This window comes from Leucopleurus acutus (genome assembly GCF_964270905.1).
Source record: "Leucopleurus acutus genome assembly, chromosome: 1".
NCBI lineage: Eukaryota > Metazoa > Chordata > Mammalia > Artiodactyla > Delphinidae > Leucopleurus > Leucopleurus acutus.
Window position 1 is genome coordinate 77,588,887 of NC_139142.1, and position 16,928 is coordinate 77,605,814.

General features: G+C 42.8%; 1 protein-coding gene across 3 annotated transcripts in view; it reads left to right on the plus strand.

The window, feature by feature from the left end:
* The window catches only part of FMN1 (formin 1), a gene marked incomplete at both ends in the record, with an annotated part of 398,825 nt that overhangs the window by 367,526 nt on the left and 14,371 nt on the right, over window positions 1-16,928 (plus strand). For all 3 annotated transcript variants that reach the window (XM_082842082.1, XM_082842083.1, XM_082842084.1), the window contains 2 exons: window positions 1,356-1,407; window positions 6,245-6,394. In XM_082842082.1, the coding sequence (XP_082698208.1) occupies window positions 1,356-1,407; window positions 6,245-6,394 (202 nt within the window). The remainder of the gene's footprint in view (window positions 1-1,355; window positions 1,408-6,244; window positions 6,395-16,928) is intronic.

Below are 16,928 nucleotides of genomic sequence, written 5' to 3' on the forward strand. Positions count from 1 at the left end.
ATCTCCCAATTCATTCCACCCCACCTTACCCCTTGGTATCCATATCTCTACATCTGTGTCTCTATTTCTGCTTTGCAATTGAGATCACCTATACAACTTTTTTAGATTCCACACATATGCATTAGTATACGATATTTGTTTTTCTCTTTCTGACTTACTTCTGACTTACTTTCTCTCTCTGACTTACTTCACTCTGCATGACAGTCCATCCACGTCTCTACAGATGACCCAATTTCGTTCCTTTTAGTGGCTGAGTACTATTCCATTATATATACGTACCACATATTCTTTATCCATTCCTCTGTTGATGAAATAGCTCATGCGGCTCAATATCAAAAAAGCAAATAGGGGCTTCCCTTGTGGCGCAGTGGTTGGGAGTCCGCCTGCTGATGCAGGGGATGCGGATTCACGCCCCGCTCTGGGAGGATCCCACGGGCCGCGGAGCGGCTGGGCCCGTGAGCCATAGCCACTGGGCCTGCACGTCCAGAGCCTGTGCTCCACAGCGGGAGAGGCCGCAGCAGTGAGAGGCCCACGTGCCACAAAAAAAAAAGCAAATAACCCAATCAAAAAATGGGTGGAGGACCTAAATAGACATTTCTCCAAAGAAGACATACAGGTGGCCAACAAACACATGAAAAGAGGCTCAACATCACTAATTATTAGAAAAACGGAAATCAAAACTACAATGAAGTATCACCTCACACTGCTCAGGATGGCCACCATCAAAAAATCTACAAATATTAAATAAAGGGAACCCTCTTGCACTGTTGGTGGGAATGGTAAATTGAGACAACCACTATGAAGAACAGTATGGAGGTTCCTTAAAAAACTAAAAACATTCTCAGAAAAGAGACCATAGGCTTCCCTAGACCATGGGTGTAGAGACAGAGTATGCAAGGATTACAGTGAATTCCTCTGAATCTGAGCAGAACTACTGCAGGTGGTACTGGGTTTATTTTGCGGTAGTGGTTGTTGTGGGGAAAGGGGGAGTGCTGAGCACATGCCAAGGCTCCCAAAGAGACCAGCTATAGCTAGGCTGACCACGTGATCCAGTCTGGCCAGGAATGTTACAATTTAAGCCTTGGCCCAGAGTAATTAGTAATATTCCCCCCTTTCAAAACTATCCCAGAGAGAACCATGAATTATATGGCCACCATTAGCTATAGCTGTTATCAAGAAAGCCGTGGTAGTGGATGTAGCGAATTGAGTACAATTGCCAGGACACGTGGTAGGGCCTTCCAACCCCTGAATTCGGATTTATTTTGATAATGAATGGGTATAATCAAAGTTAGAAGATTACACAAAGGATATGCTGGAAGAAAATACGATTTTAACCATAATTATTTCTTTCACAGCCAAAAAAGAGCATACAGTGGAAGAAAGTCACTTGGAGAATGCACAGAAAAGGTAAGCAGCTCTGAACTGGCCCCACGTCTTTCTTTGCCTAGCCATTCTTCTGTTATTATCAAGAACCGTCAACACCAGCCGTCTCCAGCACTTTTTCATCCTCTCTGAAGGCAAACTCTGTACTCATTAAACCATAACTCCCCCGTTCTCTCCTCCCTTCAGCCCCTGGCAACCACCATTCTACTTTCTGTCTCTGTGACTCTGACTGCTCTAAGGTACCTCATGTAAGCAGAATCATACAGAATGTTTCCCTTTTATGATTGGCTCACCTCACTTAGCAGAATGAATGACTAGCCATTCTTTTGACCCCATCTGCTAAGACTCTGCATCCAGCAGCAATAAGAGTCTAGGGAGAGCTAGAGTGAAAGCTCCAGGAATAGGACTTGGCAATAGTTTTCCTCGAGAAGCAGGGGATCATCCGGAAGTGACTCACCTGCCTCAGGAGTCAGGACACCATTTGCATCTGTTTGCCTCTCCTCCACTACTCTGCACCTAGACACTTCACGGACGCTGGGAACAGTGGGGTCCTTCTTAGTGTTACAACTAGATTAAACCATTATGGAGGATATTGTAAACAAGGGACAAATGGGGAGAAGGGACTTCCCTCTCTATGTGCACAGAAAAGGGCAAGAGACCCCAGAGGTCTTCTATTCACCCTCCCACCTACCTCAGGCCTCTTCTATGTTCTTCCCTCTCTTCACAGACACCCAAGCGGAACCATCCACCTCACCTGGTAGAGCCCAGTAATCATTGGCTGTGATCCCTCATGGGGGTCTTTCTTTTTTTCGGTGGGCCAGGTTAGTCAGCTTGGCTCTCCCTCCCTCTTAGAAAGGTGAGGGGGGCATACACGGAGGCTTTCTCATATTGAGGGCTGAGAACTGAGATAAATTTTGCTGGGACCAGTTCTACAAGTACGAGAAAATTAAATAAGAGATAAGGACAGGAAACAGTAGATAAGGGAAAATGAGCTTTACAAATGTGTGAGGAGGGGATTTCATTCAGTGCAGGTGAACAAGTTCTAGAAATGAACGTTTTTCCTCCCGTCTCACCACAGTTTCCGAGAGTACTGAAAGCCTATAGTCAGTGCTCTGTTCTGCCTTGACAGACACTGACATCTTGCCCTGCTTCCCGCTGTAAGTGCCAATAGAATAAATATGCAGAAGGAAGCAAGGCGAGGGCAAATCTTGCATCTTTCTAAGGGCAGACATGTTCTTGGTCATGATTATCATCTCTGCACGGTAATCTTTGACAACCAAGACAATCCCATGCTTCTGTTTATAGATTTTTAGGTTGTGCCCCCTTATTGGCCTTATCCCCTATAGAGCTTACATTATCCCTGTAGTAAGCTTCCCTTCGTCGGTGTGTCAAGCTGGTGTGTCTGTGTTATAGACGTATCCCATAGGCATAAAAAGGACCATCAACACATGGGTATCAGGCCAAGCAGAATTTCACTTTCTAAGGTGGATGTCAAATTTCTAATTCTTCTTCAGGATTCTTGCTTCAGGAAAAGGGGGCCCGTGTGAGAGGGGCCGAAGTTGGTGCTGTGCATTAGCTATGCTGAGGGGGGTCATAAATTTCGGTTGTCAGCGTTTTCCGTGACTTTGTGGTGAAGGTAGTCTAGCTTTCATGTCATACATGAAATATGTTAGATCCCATCTTTAACGTAGAAACCACAGTTGTTTGGTTACAGTCTTGAAGGAGGTTGGTGGTCAGTGTTGCAACATTCGAGTGAGATTTAGGAAATTCTTATGTTGTATTCTCAAGAGAAACAATTTACTCTGAGGCTAAGGAATATTTGCTTTTCCTCAGCAGTTTCTAAAGGCATGCATGAGGGGCAATAAGCGGATATGTTCCGCCCTGGCATCTCAACACTGCAAAAGTAAAACCGTTCCCTTTGCCGTGGGCTCTTTGATATAATCATTGGCTGAACTCTCAAAATGTTTAGCTGAATCGAAAAGATAGAAATCAGACAAGGAATTACAGCAGAGAGAAAAGGAGTCAGGGAACAGTTGAGAGGGAAGCAGAAAAGTTTTATAGAACACAACATATGATGAGAAATAAATCTTTTCAATTTTGAAAGCTATTTTAGTTATCTGCTGAGAAACAGAAATTTCAAACAGCACGATTGCCCCTTTGTCTCTTGGAGAAAATTCTAATATTGTTGTCAAATAACAGCCGTTTTCATGCCCAAATTTCAGACGGTTTTCAATCATCAGTCTTCTGTGAATCAAAATTAAATCTGAAAGGAAGAGAGTTGTGTTTGGAGCGGGACTTGGGTGGGTGGGGAGGAACGTAGTCTAGACCTTATCAGATAGTTGTAGGTTCATATTCTAGCTTTTGGCTTTTCCTGGAACAAAGGGAAATCCAATAAGACACACATCCTCAGAGTGACTTTGTTAAAGTTGCAGAGTGCCAAAGCCAGGCCATCCTCTGCAACTCTGTTTGCTTTGGTTCTCCTAAAGGGGTTCACTTAAACACATAGGGGGGAAAAATGCTGAAATTCACTATTTCCTTTAGGTTTCATACTCTTTGAGGGTTAGCAAGCAGGGCCTCCCAGATTCCCCGGGGGAGAGGTGGTGAGGGTACATCGTTCAATTCAGAGTTGGGAAAAGTGTGGCCCACAGGATGATGACATGCTTTTCTCAAGCTCTGTGATAACCCACCAAACAATTCTGTCATTCTCTGAAACCGTACCATCCTTGCAACATCTTGGTCTCACAGTCTACATTCCAAATAACGCTGGAACTGCTGGCGTTGAAGCCCAGTGAGCGGAGTTTCTGTGCTCTTCACTATGTCATCCTGGAAAATAGGAAGATAATTTGCTCCTCTGAAAACTAAAAGTGAAGACTTTCTCTTCTCTATTCATTGCACAAGTAAATATGTTTCTGTGTTGAAGGTAAACATAATGAAGAGAAAAGAATAATGATGTGCTTTGCTGGGGGTCACACACATTACGTATGACTTAGGTGGCAACGGTGTCTAACGTGGAAACAGACCAAAACATGACTATTTTATTTCTTAAATGCCTGGGTCAGTGAGTATGAACAACAGGGGGTGGGTAGAGCAGAAAAAGCATTTCACGGAGAATCAGGGGACCCAACTCTGCCGGTGAATAAGGTCATTCCATCTTTCTGGGTCTCTGTTTTCTCAGCTGTAAGATGGGAACATTGGACAGACTGACAGGTCCATCCCTTCCAGTTCTAAAGGCCCGTGACTCCATAAGAAATTCATGGCCTGTTCCTTTAGGTTACAGAACTCTCTGCTTACGAATTTCCATGCTACAATCAATGTAATTTTCATTTTGAATGAAATAAAAAGTATATTCAGCGTTTTGACTGCCACAGAATTAGGAGTCATGCCTGGGCAAAAGTGGACATTGCTACTTTCTGGTTTTGCTCCAAAATATGTGTGTTTGGAATTACAAGAGAAGTCCCTCAAGAAATTACTGCAATTATTGCCTTTCTCCACCTATGCACTTCTAGTCTTTTAATAACTGGGAGCCAAAATTCCCTGACCAGTAGTTTTAATTTGCATTAAAAACAGATTTATTATTTACAGAAGCACAAAGAATTTATGGGACTCAGAGCTGCAGCTCCAGCTTGGATCTCACCTAATCATAGCCATGGAATCAATTAACAGTTCATCTGTGAAATGTGATAAAATCTTATGAGATACATAGTGCCCAATAACTGAGACTGAGTTGAAAGTATGCTCCGTAACAGTAATGGGGCTTCAGGGTTTTACAATCGCCATTGACTAGCGTTCCATTAGAAACTCAGTATTCAGGATGGCCACCAAAAAAAAAAAAAAAAAAAAACAACCAACGCTGTGTCTGAACAGATGATAGAGCATTGAGTAATAAACCTGGCCAGCCATTCCTGCTTTGATTAGTTTCCAACACCCTAGAAAAGGGGCCCGTTTATTTAAGTGTTCCCGCTCATGGCAAATGAGCTTGTGGGGCTTGGAGTGGGTGGGGAGAAGGAATGAGGGCAGAGCTATAAATTGCTGTAAAGCTAGTGCCTCCAAGAAGGGCTGCTTGGGAGGCCTGGGTAGTCATCTGGGAATGAACCTCCAAGGGGTAGGTCAGGAGGTTCTTAGTGATATCTGGGAATCACCCTTGTAAAACCTGGGTTCTTTTCTGACTGGGTTAAAGATCACTTTTTAAGATCAAAAATGGTTTTTCCTCCAATCCTTGCTATATCCTCAATTATATGTATTTTTGTACATTGATGGTTTGTATTCCTGTATCACATCCAGCTTTAAAATGTAGCTTTCTTAAATATCATTTGGTCTACGTCTCTTATTGTACCCTTGAAAAAACTGAGAGCCCAGTGTTGAATGATTGACCCAAGATTATAAAGCCAGCAGATGCCGGAATAAGGATAGAACAGTCTCTTGATTTTCTGTGAAGCACTCAACAGATTGATGATTCCCCGTGGGCTCTCTAACTGTCCACTGCTGGTGATACAGAACCAACATGTCATTAGCGTTCCATGTGATCGTTCAACATAACACAAAGAGCAGGTAAATGACATGGATTTGAGATGAAGAACAAACCCCAAAAGTTTTACCTACATACACCCTGGAATTATACATGCTGGTTTTATACAGATAAGATGTGCCCAGGAGTATCCCCAATCATGTTAAATTTCTTAGATAATTGGCTTGAACACGTAGGTCTTACTGAGTCACAGTGACTCAAGCCTGGGCTTCTGTGCTAAAGAGAAGCGAAGCGTGTGGGAGAAACTCTCCCGGTGTCCCCTCGCCTCCCCTAATGGGCATTAGTGTTGACAGCCTCTCACCCTCTACCTCACTGTTTTTTTCTCTACATTTGCAGTTTTGAAACAACAGTAGGGTATTTTGGGATGAAGCCAAAGTCTGGTGAGAAGGAGATCACACCCAACTACGTGTTTATGGTGTGGTATGAGTTCTGCAGTGACTTCAAGACAATCTGGAAACGGGAGAGTAAAAACATATCTAAAGAAAGGTAAGGCTCTAATAGATTGATTAACACCCCATTCGGGGGTCTTAGGAAACCTCCCTCTCAAACCTAACAAAGTGTGTGCACCTCACCCGTGTCAGTATCGCCTTTCAGATCAAGTGGATGTCGAGGAAGGATTACTGCCTCCGAGTTCATAGGGAAATTCGGGGGAGGTTTGCTGTCCGCACAAGCAAATACACTCACGTGATCTGATAAGTTACACTTTCTTAACCCCTTCCAATTACTAGCTAGTAAATGAAAGGGGAGCTGTGCTAATTAGCAGCAGATTGCTTTTCTGTGTATTTTCATGTTGGCCCAGGCTAAATGAGGCAGCCTTGCTGTCGCAGACAGTACAGACAAATAAAAGTGAATGCTTTTCCCATTAATATACTGAACTTGCATCAAAGGGAACTCTCTGAGAGTCGGGCCACACTTAACACGGTGTTGAAGCCCCGCTCTGGATTTACAGCGCCACTTCTGACTCCCCGTATCCTGCTGAGGACATCAAACTGCGTGCCGCTCGCCTCATTGCAGCCTCCTGATTTTATTAGTTGGGGGTAGAAGGAAAACCTCGGCCCTGAATATAGGGAGAGTGTGTGTGTGTGTGCGCGCGTTCTCCTTAGAGAGAGACTGAATTGGGCCCTGTTGATCAGAACACAAAAGCATTTCTGCTTGATCAGTGTTTTGATCAGGTTGCCACTGTTCTACAAAGGGTGTCATGGATTTAAACTTCAAACAGGTCTTGCTACTACTCCTGCAGAACAGATGTATGAGAGTGTCATTCAAAGTGGAGTCGGAGACAAATTCTACAAATGAAGGGAAGTGGTTTAATTGTAGCATCTATATCTCACTAAACATTGAGACCTGAAATTCCAAAATTCAGTTATTTTTACTGTTTACTTTGTAATCAGAGAAACGGTATGCACGTAATATATCTACACAGACACACACACACACAGTACACTAATATGTTTTACCTTAAAAAGCTATTTTTAAGGGCTCATAATTTAGAGATTTCTCGACTCAGTCGTACTGAATCTCTAAATATTTTCTCAGGGAATTTTTTCACAAGCCTGCTTTCTTTCTAAGGAAGTCAAAGAGCTTTAAAAATATTTATCAACACATCTTGCCACCATTAACTCTTTGGGAACTTGGAAGTTAAACTGAGTATATCCATTATAGGGATAAAAGGAAGCAGAGAAAAGTTAAGTGACATTGTTAAGAAAATAGATTGTTGATAATAACAGGAAAAAAACAACCCTAAAAATCTTGACATCCCACTCATTGTTCTCACCCTGCAATCTCTTGTTTAGCCCTTGAAGCTAAAATAAGCTTCTGTGTTTTGTGAGCCTCAGAGGAAAAGTGACAGAGCCAGGTTCCTCTCTCTCTAACAAGGTAGCAGCTGGCCAGCCAGCTCTCCACGTCCACACCGAAGGCCAGGGAGCCCCTCAGAGGGCCCTGAATCTCCAGCCTTTGCTAAAGATTTTACACCTGAGATTTTGATCCTAGCCCTTAGTGAATCTGTCCTTGTTGTTGGAGCCCTAAAAATGGTCCCAAAAAACCAGAAGAGACAGTAATGAATTGCTTTTCATTTGAATAATCTTCTATTGAAATCGTGAACCGTATTCCACATGGAGGAGTTTTTCCCTGTCACAGAAGTTAGACCACACTCATTGTGGGCCTGCGGTGGTTCCAACCACCCTTCAGAATGACCTGTTCTCTGATTCCTAGTGATGGGCACTTGCTGTGCTGCTTCCTGGGTATAGCTGGTGAATTGCCTACTTCACACTCTGTAAACCAACACCTTTAAAGGGTCATGACTTCCCGGGACCCTTTTCAGGTCTTCTCATTTAGCAATTTCAGGGGTTTCTTCATTCCAGCCGTGCTTTGTGAGATAGATCACCAAGGTTTCCAACCTAAAACAACATCTCTGAAAGTTAACGATGGCTCATAAAGTATTTGTGGAAGCAGCTCGTTTACAAAAATCTTTTTGTTAAGAAATGTTAGCTCATTATATATATTACTGCTCATCCAGTTCAGTAAACTGGTTAATATCCAGGGTTTTCTCGTGCAGTGAGGTTTTTTTTCAGTTGTTCTCTATCTGCTAAGGGTTTTAGCTTTTAAACGATTGGAATCACATATTCGTTGTGGTGAAATAAGCGAATTGACTTCTTCTATTACAATCAAATGATAAACAATATGATTGCTTTGTCTTGACCCATATTTAATGATGTTTGATATTGTCATTTTTTGTTGTACTTCTCCAGCAAATCCCAACAACACTAAATGTCAGGAGGTAGCATAAGATAATATGAAGACATCCTCAAAAATTAAATTCATAATCAAATGAAAACCTCATAGCTTGTAATTATTAGGGGAAAAAAAAAACTATAGTTTGGGATCCCATCCAAAGGAATTTCATCCCCTTGATTTTGAGAGGTATTTGAAGGCCAACTAAAACCCCAAAAATCACTGAGAAAAGTTAAGGATCAATAATAGTATTTTCAAAGAGACAGATTCACTTCCAAATGAAATGGAAGTTTTGAAAACTACTTTAGGTCACTTGAGGTCAATTTTAAGGAATAGAGAATATTTACTTCTTGTTCTGTTTAGTATGGTTTCCAGGGACGCACATTAGCTTGATGCAAAATCGAAATGGTGCAGCTCCACAGCAGGGTAACAGCTACCCCTCATGAGACCCAGAATGATGTCTGAACACACAGGTGACTGATAAAAACGTCCAATGTGCTTGTGCCTTGAAAATGAATGATAAACCCCCTATTATTAAGCCGGTATCAGGACACAATTCTGTATTTGAGTAGAATAGACATAGTATTTCACTGGGAATATGGTTTACCTGCAGATTAACTCTCAGTAGAAGAGCAGGCTACTGTATGATGGTATATTAATGGCATGCAACTTTGCTTGTCGTGTATGCCAATATTAGGCAAAATAGAAAACTTCTGAGTCTAGGCCCAAATCCAGAGCACCTCGCTCCCTAGACCTTCAGTCTGTGACCCATTCAGTCCTCATAGTGCCCCTAGTACTAGAACTCATCCTCCAGTGAAGTATACCAGGTCCTTCTCTTACCCCTGCTGAGTACTTACTGGCAGTGCTCAGTAGTGTAAAAAAGACCTCTAGAGAGAGAGTTGAAACCCAGCATTTTTATGCCATTCATTTGCTTTGTGATCTTGGGCCAGTCACTTATTGCCTGGAGGACCCAAATATCATATCTGTAAAATGTATGTATTGGGATGAAGCAGGAACCAAATGTTCACTAAGATATTTTCTAGCTCAAAATCTCTGTGAATCTAGAAACTACTTTTTTTTTTTTTTTTAATATTTTGAGAAACTGTTTTATTTCTGAGATAACGCCCCTCACCTTTGCTCTTGAGCTCATAGGGGATTATGCTGAAAGACATTCCAAGCCAAGGTCTGGTGGTGAGTGGGGAAGAGATTTGGGGGCAGGGAGAATTTTCACTGTCCTCTTGGACTTGGTAAATGTCTACAGCTTCCTTGGCTCACATTCCCAGTTCCTCCCCTAAAATACTAAGGTTGGTCTTGAAGACCACTTTTTTTTTTTTTCCTTACGCGGGCCTCTCACTGTTGCGGCCTCTCCCGTTGCGGAGCACAGGCTCCGGACGCGCAGGCTCAGCGGCCGTGGCTCACGGGCCCAGCCGCTCCGCGGCACGTGGGATCCTCCCAGACCTGGGCACGAACCCGCGTCCCCTGCATCGGCAGGCGGACTCTCAACCACTGCGCCACCAGGGAAGCCCGACCACATTTTTTTAACTGAAAGTATACACACAAAAATATTTTCATCTGCATCCAACGTTGCGTTTACTGGTTTATGAAAGTTCATCGAGATTTTTATTCTGAGAGGCAGCTTTGCCTCAATTTTACCTTTTCATGCAGGTTTGTATTTGTGTCCCTTGACAGCCAAACCAGTCAATGAATTTTTGCAACACACATTTCTTCCACCTATTAAATCAACAGATTATTCGAGCATATGCATAGTTGCAAGGAGATAACCTAATTTTTGCTGCTACCTTTATTGACTATTCTTTACTCATTTTCTGCTTTTTCTTTTTCTTTTTTTTTTTCCTGTTTAATTATTCTGGGATTACAACCCTTCCTTATGAAGTTTTCCACTATTTAGAATATGTTAAGACTGCTCCCCACATATGCCCACACATGCACACACAGAGGCCACAAACGACTACTCCCTACAAAATGGGCTATGAATTTGCAAAAGGTAAAGAAGTCCTAGGGGGCTCATGACTCCAGGAATAAAGTCTTGGCAAATAGTTCAACCCTGAGCCAAAGCAGACTTTAAAAGTACCATTTAAAAACCCATAAGGGGTAAATAATGAGTGAATAAGGAGTTTGGTGAATTTTATGTGAAATGCAAATAAGACATTTCATTATATACATAATGAAATTTACACCATGGGGGAATGGATGGTTAGTTTGGGGGTTTTTAGTTCAGCTAAATAACAACAGAGTTTTTGTTTTAGGTGTATTACTTGCAGTTATTATGGTTAATTTTGCAACTGCCATACCCTTGACAGCAGAGCTGTTGCGGAGTTATCTCAAAGCTGTTCTCAGGGCTCACTGCTCAGGTCACTTTAGGACCAGGAGCTGGGGACTTAGGCCATCACTCAACCCACAAAGAAGCCGTTGATTGCAGTGTAGACATCGCAGGAATTCCTCTCTTTATATGATAGTTATTCCTGGAAAAAGTTCCATAAACTAAAATTTTTATTTATTCAATCATGATCATTACAGTAACGTCTAACAAGTTACCCTAACCCTCTGTTATGTGGTTAAATGATTTATATACACTTAACTGCTAAGAAGCTTCATATTTTAAAGGACCCCTTTAATAATACGAATAATCACCCCCAAGTTTCTCGGCAAAACTTTGAATTTTCCTAAGTCACATTTGAAGGCAGTTCTGTACAAATACACAAACAGTAAATGTCCCAACGAGCTAACTTATAAACAGAATGTGTGATTATTGTAATCACAAAGAATAAAACGCACTTATTTCCCAAGCAATGAATTTAAAACTACTTCTGCAAAGTTAAAAATATGCCACGAGTAAGGAGAGGGGATAGTAGACTTCTAAATGGTAAAAATTATGGGATCATTGATTCTTAAAAATTAAAACACCTCTTTTGACCGTCTTTCCTCTGGAAACTAGCGATCTCCTGTTCCTTCCATCTTCTTAAAAGAAGAGTTTATATACATTTCCTCATTTCTTTTTCCATAACACACATGCACTACTTTCTGTATCAGTAAGAATAAAGCCTCGGCTGCCATAACAAAGACCAAAGTAACTGTTGCTTAAACAAGAAAAATTTATTTTACTTTTGCCTAACAATCTGAGTATAAATTGTTTAGAAGTTCAGAACCCAGATTCCTCTTCTCTTGTGGCCACCATCATTAGGTGTGGTCCTTGTTCACAAGTGTAAAGATGACTCACATCACGTCCGCCAGCACCCCTGCTGCTGAGTTCCTGCCAGTAGAAAGGGGAGGGCACACCATTTCCTTTAAAGGGGGGTGGACCTGGAAGGTACACGTATTTCATTGAGCAAAACTTAGTCTCACGGCTATATGCAAGGGAGACCAGGAAATGCAAGTTTATCTGGGAGCCATGGGCCCAGCTGAAGACTCATGGGTTCCATTACTAAAGGGAGCAGAAGAAATGGATGTTGAGACTGCTGGCAGACTTTGCCACCTTTCCCATTTGTGAAATCAGACAGCTAACTCCTTGGCACTACTAGCTTTTGACAGTGATGATAGTTTCTTCCATCTTGAAGATGCTCTGAGGGTATTCTGGGTTTCCTTCTGCAAAGGTGACCGCCACTCTTCTATTTCCTTCATCGGTTCATCTTTTTCTTCTATTCCTTAAGTGTGGACCTTCCCCAGGGTTCAGATCTCTGTTCCTCTTTTCTGCTGTGTACTCTATCCCTAGTTAATCCCAACCATTCTCATCGCTTCACCTGTCACCTCTTTGCCAAGTCCTCCTACCCAGAAACAACCTCTTAGTTCTAAGTCTTAGATCTCCTACTTCACGCTAAACGTTCCCACCGGCTGCCCAGCTTTCATCTGCAATTCAGTATGCCTACTCTGAGGGTCCCTAAATTTCATTTGCACCCTTCTCCTCCTCCTAGTAGCCAAAGGCAGGCTGGAAACCTGAACTGTCTTTAATGCTCCAAGATTCACTTTCCACCCGCGGCTAACTTCTCAGTTTCGCCTCCTTAGTGGTTATTCTTTTTCATCCTGTTTTCTCGGTGGCTTTGCCTAGTTCGGGACCTCATCTCTCACCTGGATTATTGCTACATCCTTCTGACTGTTCTCTCTGCCTATAGTTTTTCTATTTCCTCTTCATTGGCCCTTAATATTGTATCCAGCTATCTTTCTAAAACAAGTTAGATCACATCTATTTCTTTGAACATATCCTGTTTAAGTATATTCTGTTCTGAAACAAAGGGAAGAAAATCAGCCATGATCGGTACTTATATTCATTAACTTTGGGGGCCTTACAACAGCCCTGAAAAAATGTATTCCTGTTGTGCAGATAAGCAGAGGAGAGAGTAAACGAATTACCAACATCACAGTTTCACTCCTAAGCAAGAGAATGGGGATAATGACCTAGGTCTTATGTGACCCTAAAGCTTGAGCTTTTTCAAGTATTCTGTATTTCTCCCAAATTAGAGCATGAGCCTCCAAAAACTTGCCTTAACTCACTTTCCAACCTCATTTCCCATATCTTCATCCCCCACATACCCATGATATTGACTCAGTGTTTCTCACATCTACACATTCTTGCCTGGTGTTCTCATTGGGTAATTTCTTTACATTGCATTGTCCCAGTTATTTCCTGCTGGTCAAAACATAGTCATCTTCTAAGGGCGACCTCCAAAACCTCTCCCCTAAAAATCTTCTGAAATACCCCTAAGTAAAAGAATTACATCTTTCTCTGGTCTCGGATAGCATATTTTTCTTACAATCCTTTTGCACTTAATTCCTTCCAACTTGTTACTTTAGCACTTTACGTGTCTTTTTCCACCTTTAGGACATAAACCCATTCCTTACCGTATCTTCTATGGTGCATTCTGCAGCACAGAGCCCGCTAATTGTTTACTGATAGAGAAAGGACTTCACAACATAGTACTGAGCACTGAAGATCCTGGGCAGTGTGAGTTTGGAGGAGGAAATGATTCCTAAGGAATGAGGAGGCCAGGGAGGGCTTTGGGAAGATGGTTAGCCATAAACGGGGCCACCCTCCACAGAAGTTGTAGAAGGGATTCAGAAGCCGGTACGGGAATGTTGGATGTCAGCTCCTCCCCAATCTGGCAGGTCTTCCCAATCGCCTGGAGAGCTTTGTAAAAAAGTCAGCAGATCTACCAAATCAGAATCCCAGAGGATTAGAACCTAGGGATATGCAGTTTTAGAAAGCTCCTTGTAGAGAGGATGAGTAAGAACACAATTTGTGTTTGGTTGCCTCAGTAAATACCTTGGCTTCATCCCTTGCTGAAATCTATCAGGTCAGCTTTGGAGATGGGAGGAAGAAGTTCATCTTCCCAAGGGATTCTTACTACGTGAAGCCAAGTTTAGGAACTGTTAGACTCAGGTGATGGTGAAGGTCTCTTCCAGCCCTCATTTCCTGTGGTTTCAGGTGGGAAATAAGCTGGACATTGACAGGGCAAATGAATTCAGTCAGCTAAGTAGAGATGAAACGGGTAAGGACATCTTGGAGATCACATGGCAAAGGCCTGGGCTTGGAAGGCTCAGCTCACATTTTGGAGGAATCACATAGTATGATCTCAGGGGCCAGCCTAATTGCTGTGTTTCCCGTGCATCCTCGGAGTACACACCGTCTCTCATCTCATTTGCACTTTGCATTCCCATAACATAAATGTGCGCCACTTAATCAGCTTGATTTAAGCACGTACTTTCAAAATACCTATTCATTCTTAAGTGCTGTACAAGCTATGAGACCCTATTCTGGAAGAGTGTAATCTGGCGATCACAATGCCTCCTTCATGAAGCTTTCCCCAATCTCTGTGAGCTATCTTTCCTCCAAAACTGGGGCAGGGGGAGATGGTTGCTATCTCTTTAATTTTGGCATGAGTGATTTCTTTTTCATTCATTTTCTTATGGACACTTCCCCCTCAAATAAATCATAAGCTGTAGAAGACAAGGGCAATGCCTCATACTTCTTTGTTCTCTCTCTAGCATCTTATATTTCCTTATACGTAGTGAGTGCGCAATTAATATTTGTCGAGCAAATAAACAGTCACTGTGTTTTCGTTTGCCACGTTGAAATTGATTACGGAATTTGCTGTCTACTGCTGATAGACGAGAGATCTTATTTATTTAGACTTTGGTGGTAGAATTCCCCAAACATATCCCATATGGGTTGCTTTTGCTCAAGTATCTAAAATCTTTATAGCTTGGTTAAAGAGGATAGACATGTTCAAAACAAGAAAGACTAGTTAATGGGGTAAAACAGTCACCTTCTCTGTTCTTGCCTGTATTACTTTCAATTTGTCTTAAAAGAGAAAGAAAGAAAGAAGGGAGTGAAGGTCCTTGGGATTCAGGCTGTGTCAAGCCTCACACCTCTTCAGAGCTCACATAAGAACCTTTGAGAGCATGCGTCCACGCGCTCTTTCTCTAGCCTGGCAGACAGCAATGGAAACCCAAAGTAAGTCTCCTTCATTCAGCTAGAATACTTCTAAGTTGCTTATCTGTGGGACTCCTGACAGCTCCTGCCTTGGGCAGAGAAGAGATGGAATAGGGGGCTGCCTGGGTAGTATGATTTGAGGGGCGCCAGAAAGGCTGCCTGCTCCACCCAATCTCCCCTGCTTCCTCCCCCTTTTCGTTTTAGTCACCCCTGCAAACAGGCTCCGATCAGTTCCAGTTTTTGGTGAGACTCGGTAGGTGGTAAAGGTTTCAAAACCAAGGCGGGAGCGGGGGCGGGAGTTGGCATCTACAAGCACGTGCATGTCTTCATTATCAGGATTGGAAATGTCTTCCAAAGACAAGCAATGCATTGCAATTAAACTTGCAGATTTATGTCCCAGGGCCGGCTTGAGTTTCCAGGCTGCCTCCCAGACGCCTCTCCCCGAACAAGGAAACGCAATGCTGTTACCTCTCACTCCACACCTAAATCGCCCGGGCGGCTCAGGGTGTTTCGTCTACCAAGTGCAGAGTGATTGGCTTTAACTGATCATGCATTCCAGGGCAAGTCCAGGACACCCCCCCCCCCCCACTTCCACTCCCCTGTGGCCTGGGGGAGACGCTCTGCAAACGGAAGCGGTCTTTGTTCTGCAATTAATCATTTGAAGTCAAAGTGTGTTTGGGAACTACAAGTGATAACCCGCAAAAGCTATCAAGTGGCTGATTGTGTAGCTGGTGAAATGTGGTCTCTAGGAGGACTTCCTTCATTGTAAATAGAAAAATATCTTAGGAATGAGGTAGGGAAAGTTGTCAAATGTAGGAAGTGGAAGTGATGGGCTAATTTATCATGGAATCACTGAGAGGCTAGATTCTCATGTGTAAGGAGCTAAGTCTTTTAAGTCTAAGACCTGCCTTACTTTCCTGCTGGTCTGTCTTACCATGGCTGCTAGTGAGACTGGCCTGGGGGACACAGGGATGGAAGGGTTAGTCAAGGTCAAGGGTCAGACTCTGAAGAGGGAATAAGCAGAGAAGAGTGTGTGTCTGTCCAAGTCTGTGGCCCTGCTGGCCTGCCTGAGATAAATGATTTCGAGGCTACCCATTATTTCATATTGTCTATGGCTGTCTTCTCTGAGTTTTATTTTCTTACCCGTTGCAAGCATTCCACATAGATGAGTCCATGATGTTTCCATCAGCTGCAGCAGTGAGGAAGAAATGTCCCTTTACACTGAGGGGTTAATGAAGTTAGTCTTTGTGTTGTTGGGGTTTTTTTTTTAATTGAAGTATAGTTGATTTACGGCACTGTGTTAGTTTCAGGTGGACAGCACAGCGATTCAGTTATACATATATTGTGTCGTTGGTTCTTTACTGACCATAAAGAGTGACTTTATTTCATTGGCTTTCATGACTGTTATCGCTGTGTAGTAGTTATATCAAGAATTCAGAAATACCTCGTGAGGGACTGTTGTCAAGGTGGGTAGAAATAAGGGCAGTTCCCAAGGCCCCTGGCAGGCCTCCCTGATTGCATTTACTTATTTAGAACCGAAGCTGGACGTTAACCCCCTTTCCCCCAACTGTGGAGAAACAACCTCAGTGTCCTCAATGAACTGAGGACAGTATCTGTGGAGGCTTGGGAGTATCAGAAGATGCAAAGAAACGCCACAAAGCTCACATGCCTTCCCTCTAATGTCCAGGCTACTAGGCAATGGCCGGGAGGGTAGCCTGACATGGCTACGCCTTGTAAAAGCACAACGTTGAAAACAACCCCTACGATGTCAACACCAGGGAATCCTAATGAGGAAAATACTGGGATGTTGCCCTCAACCTTCTCCATCTAAAATACGAAAAAACA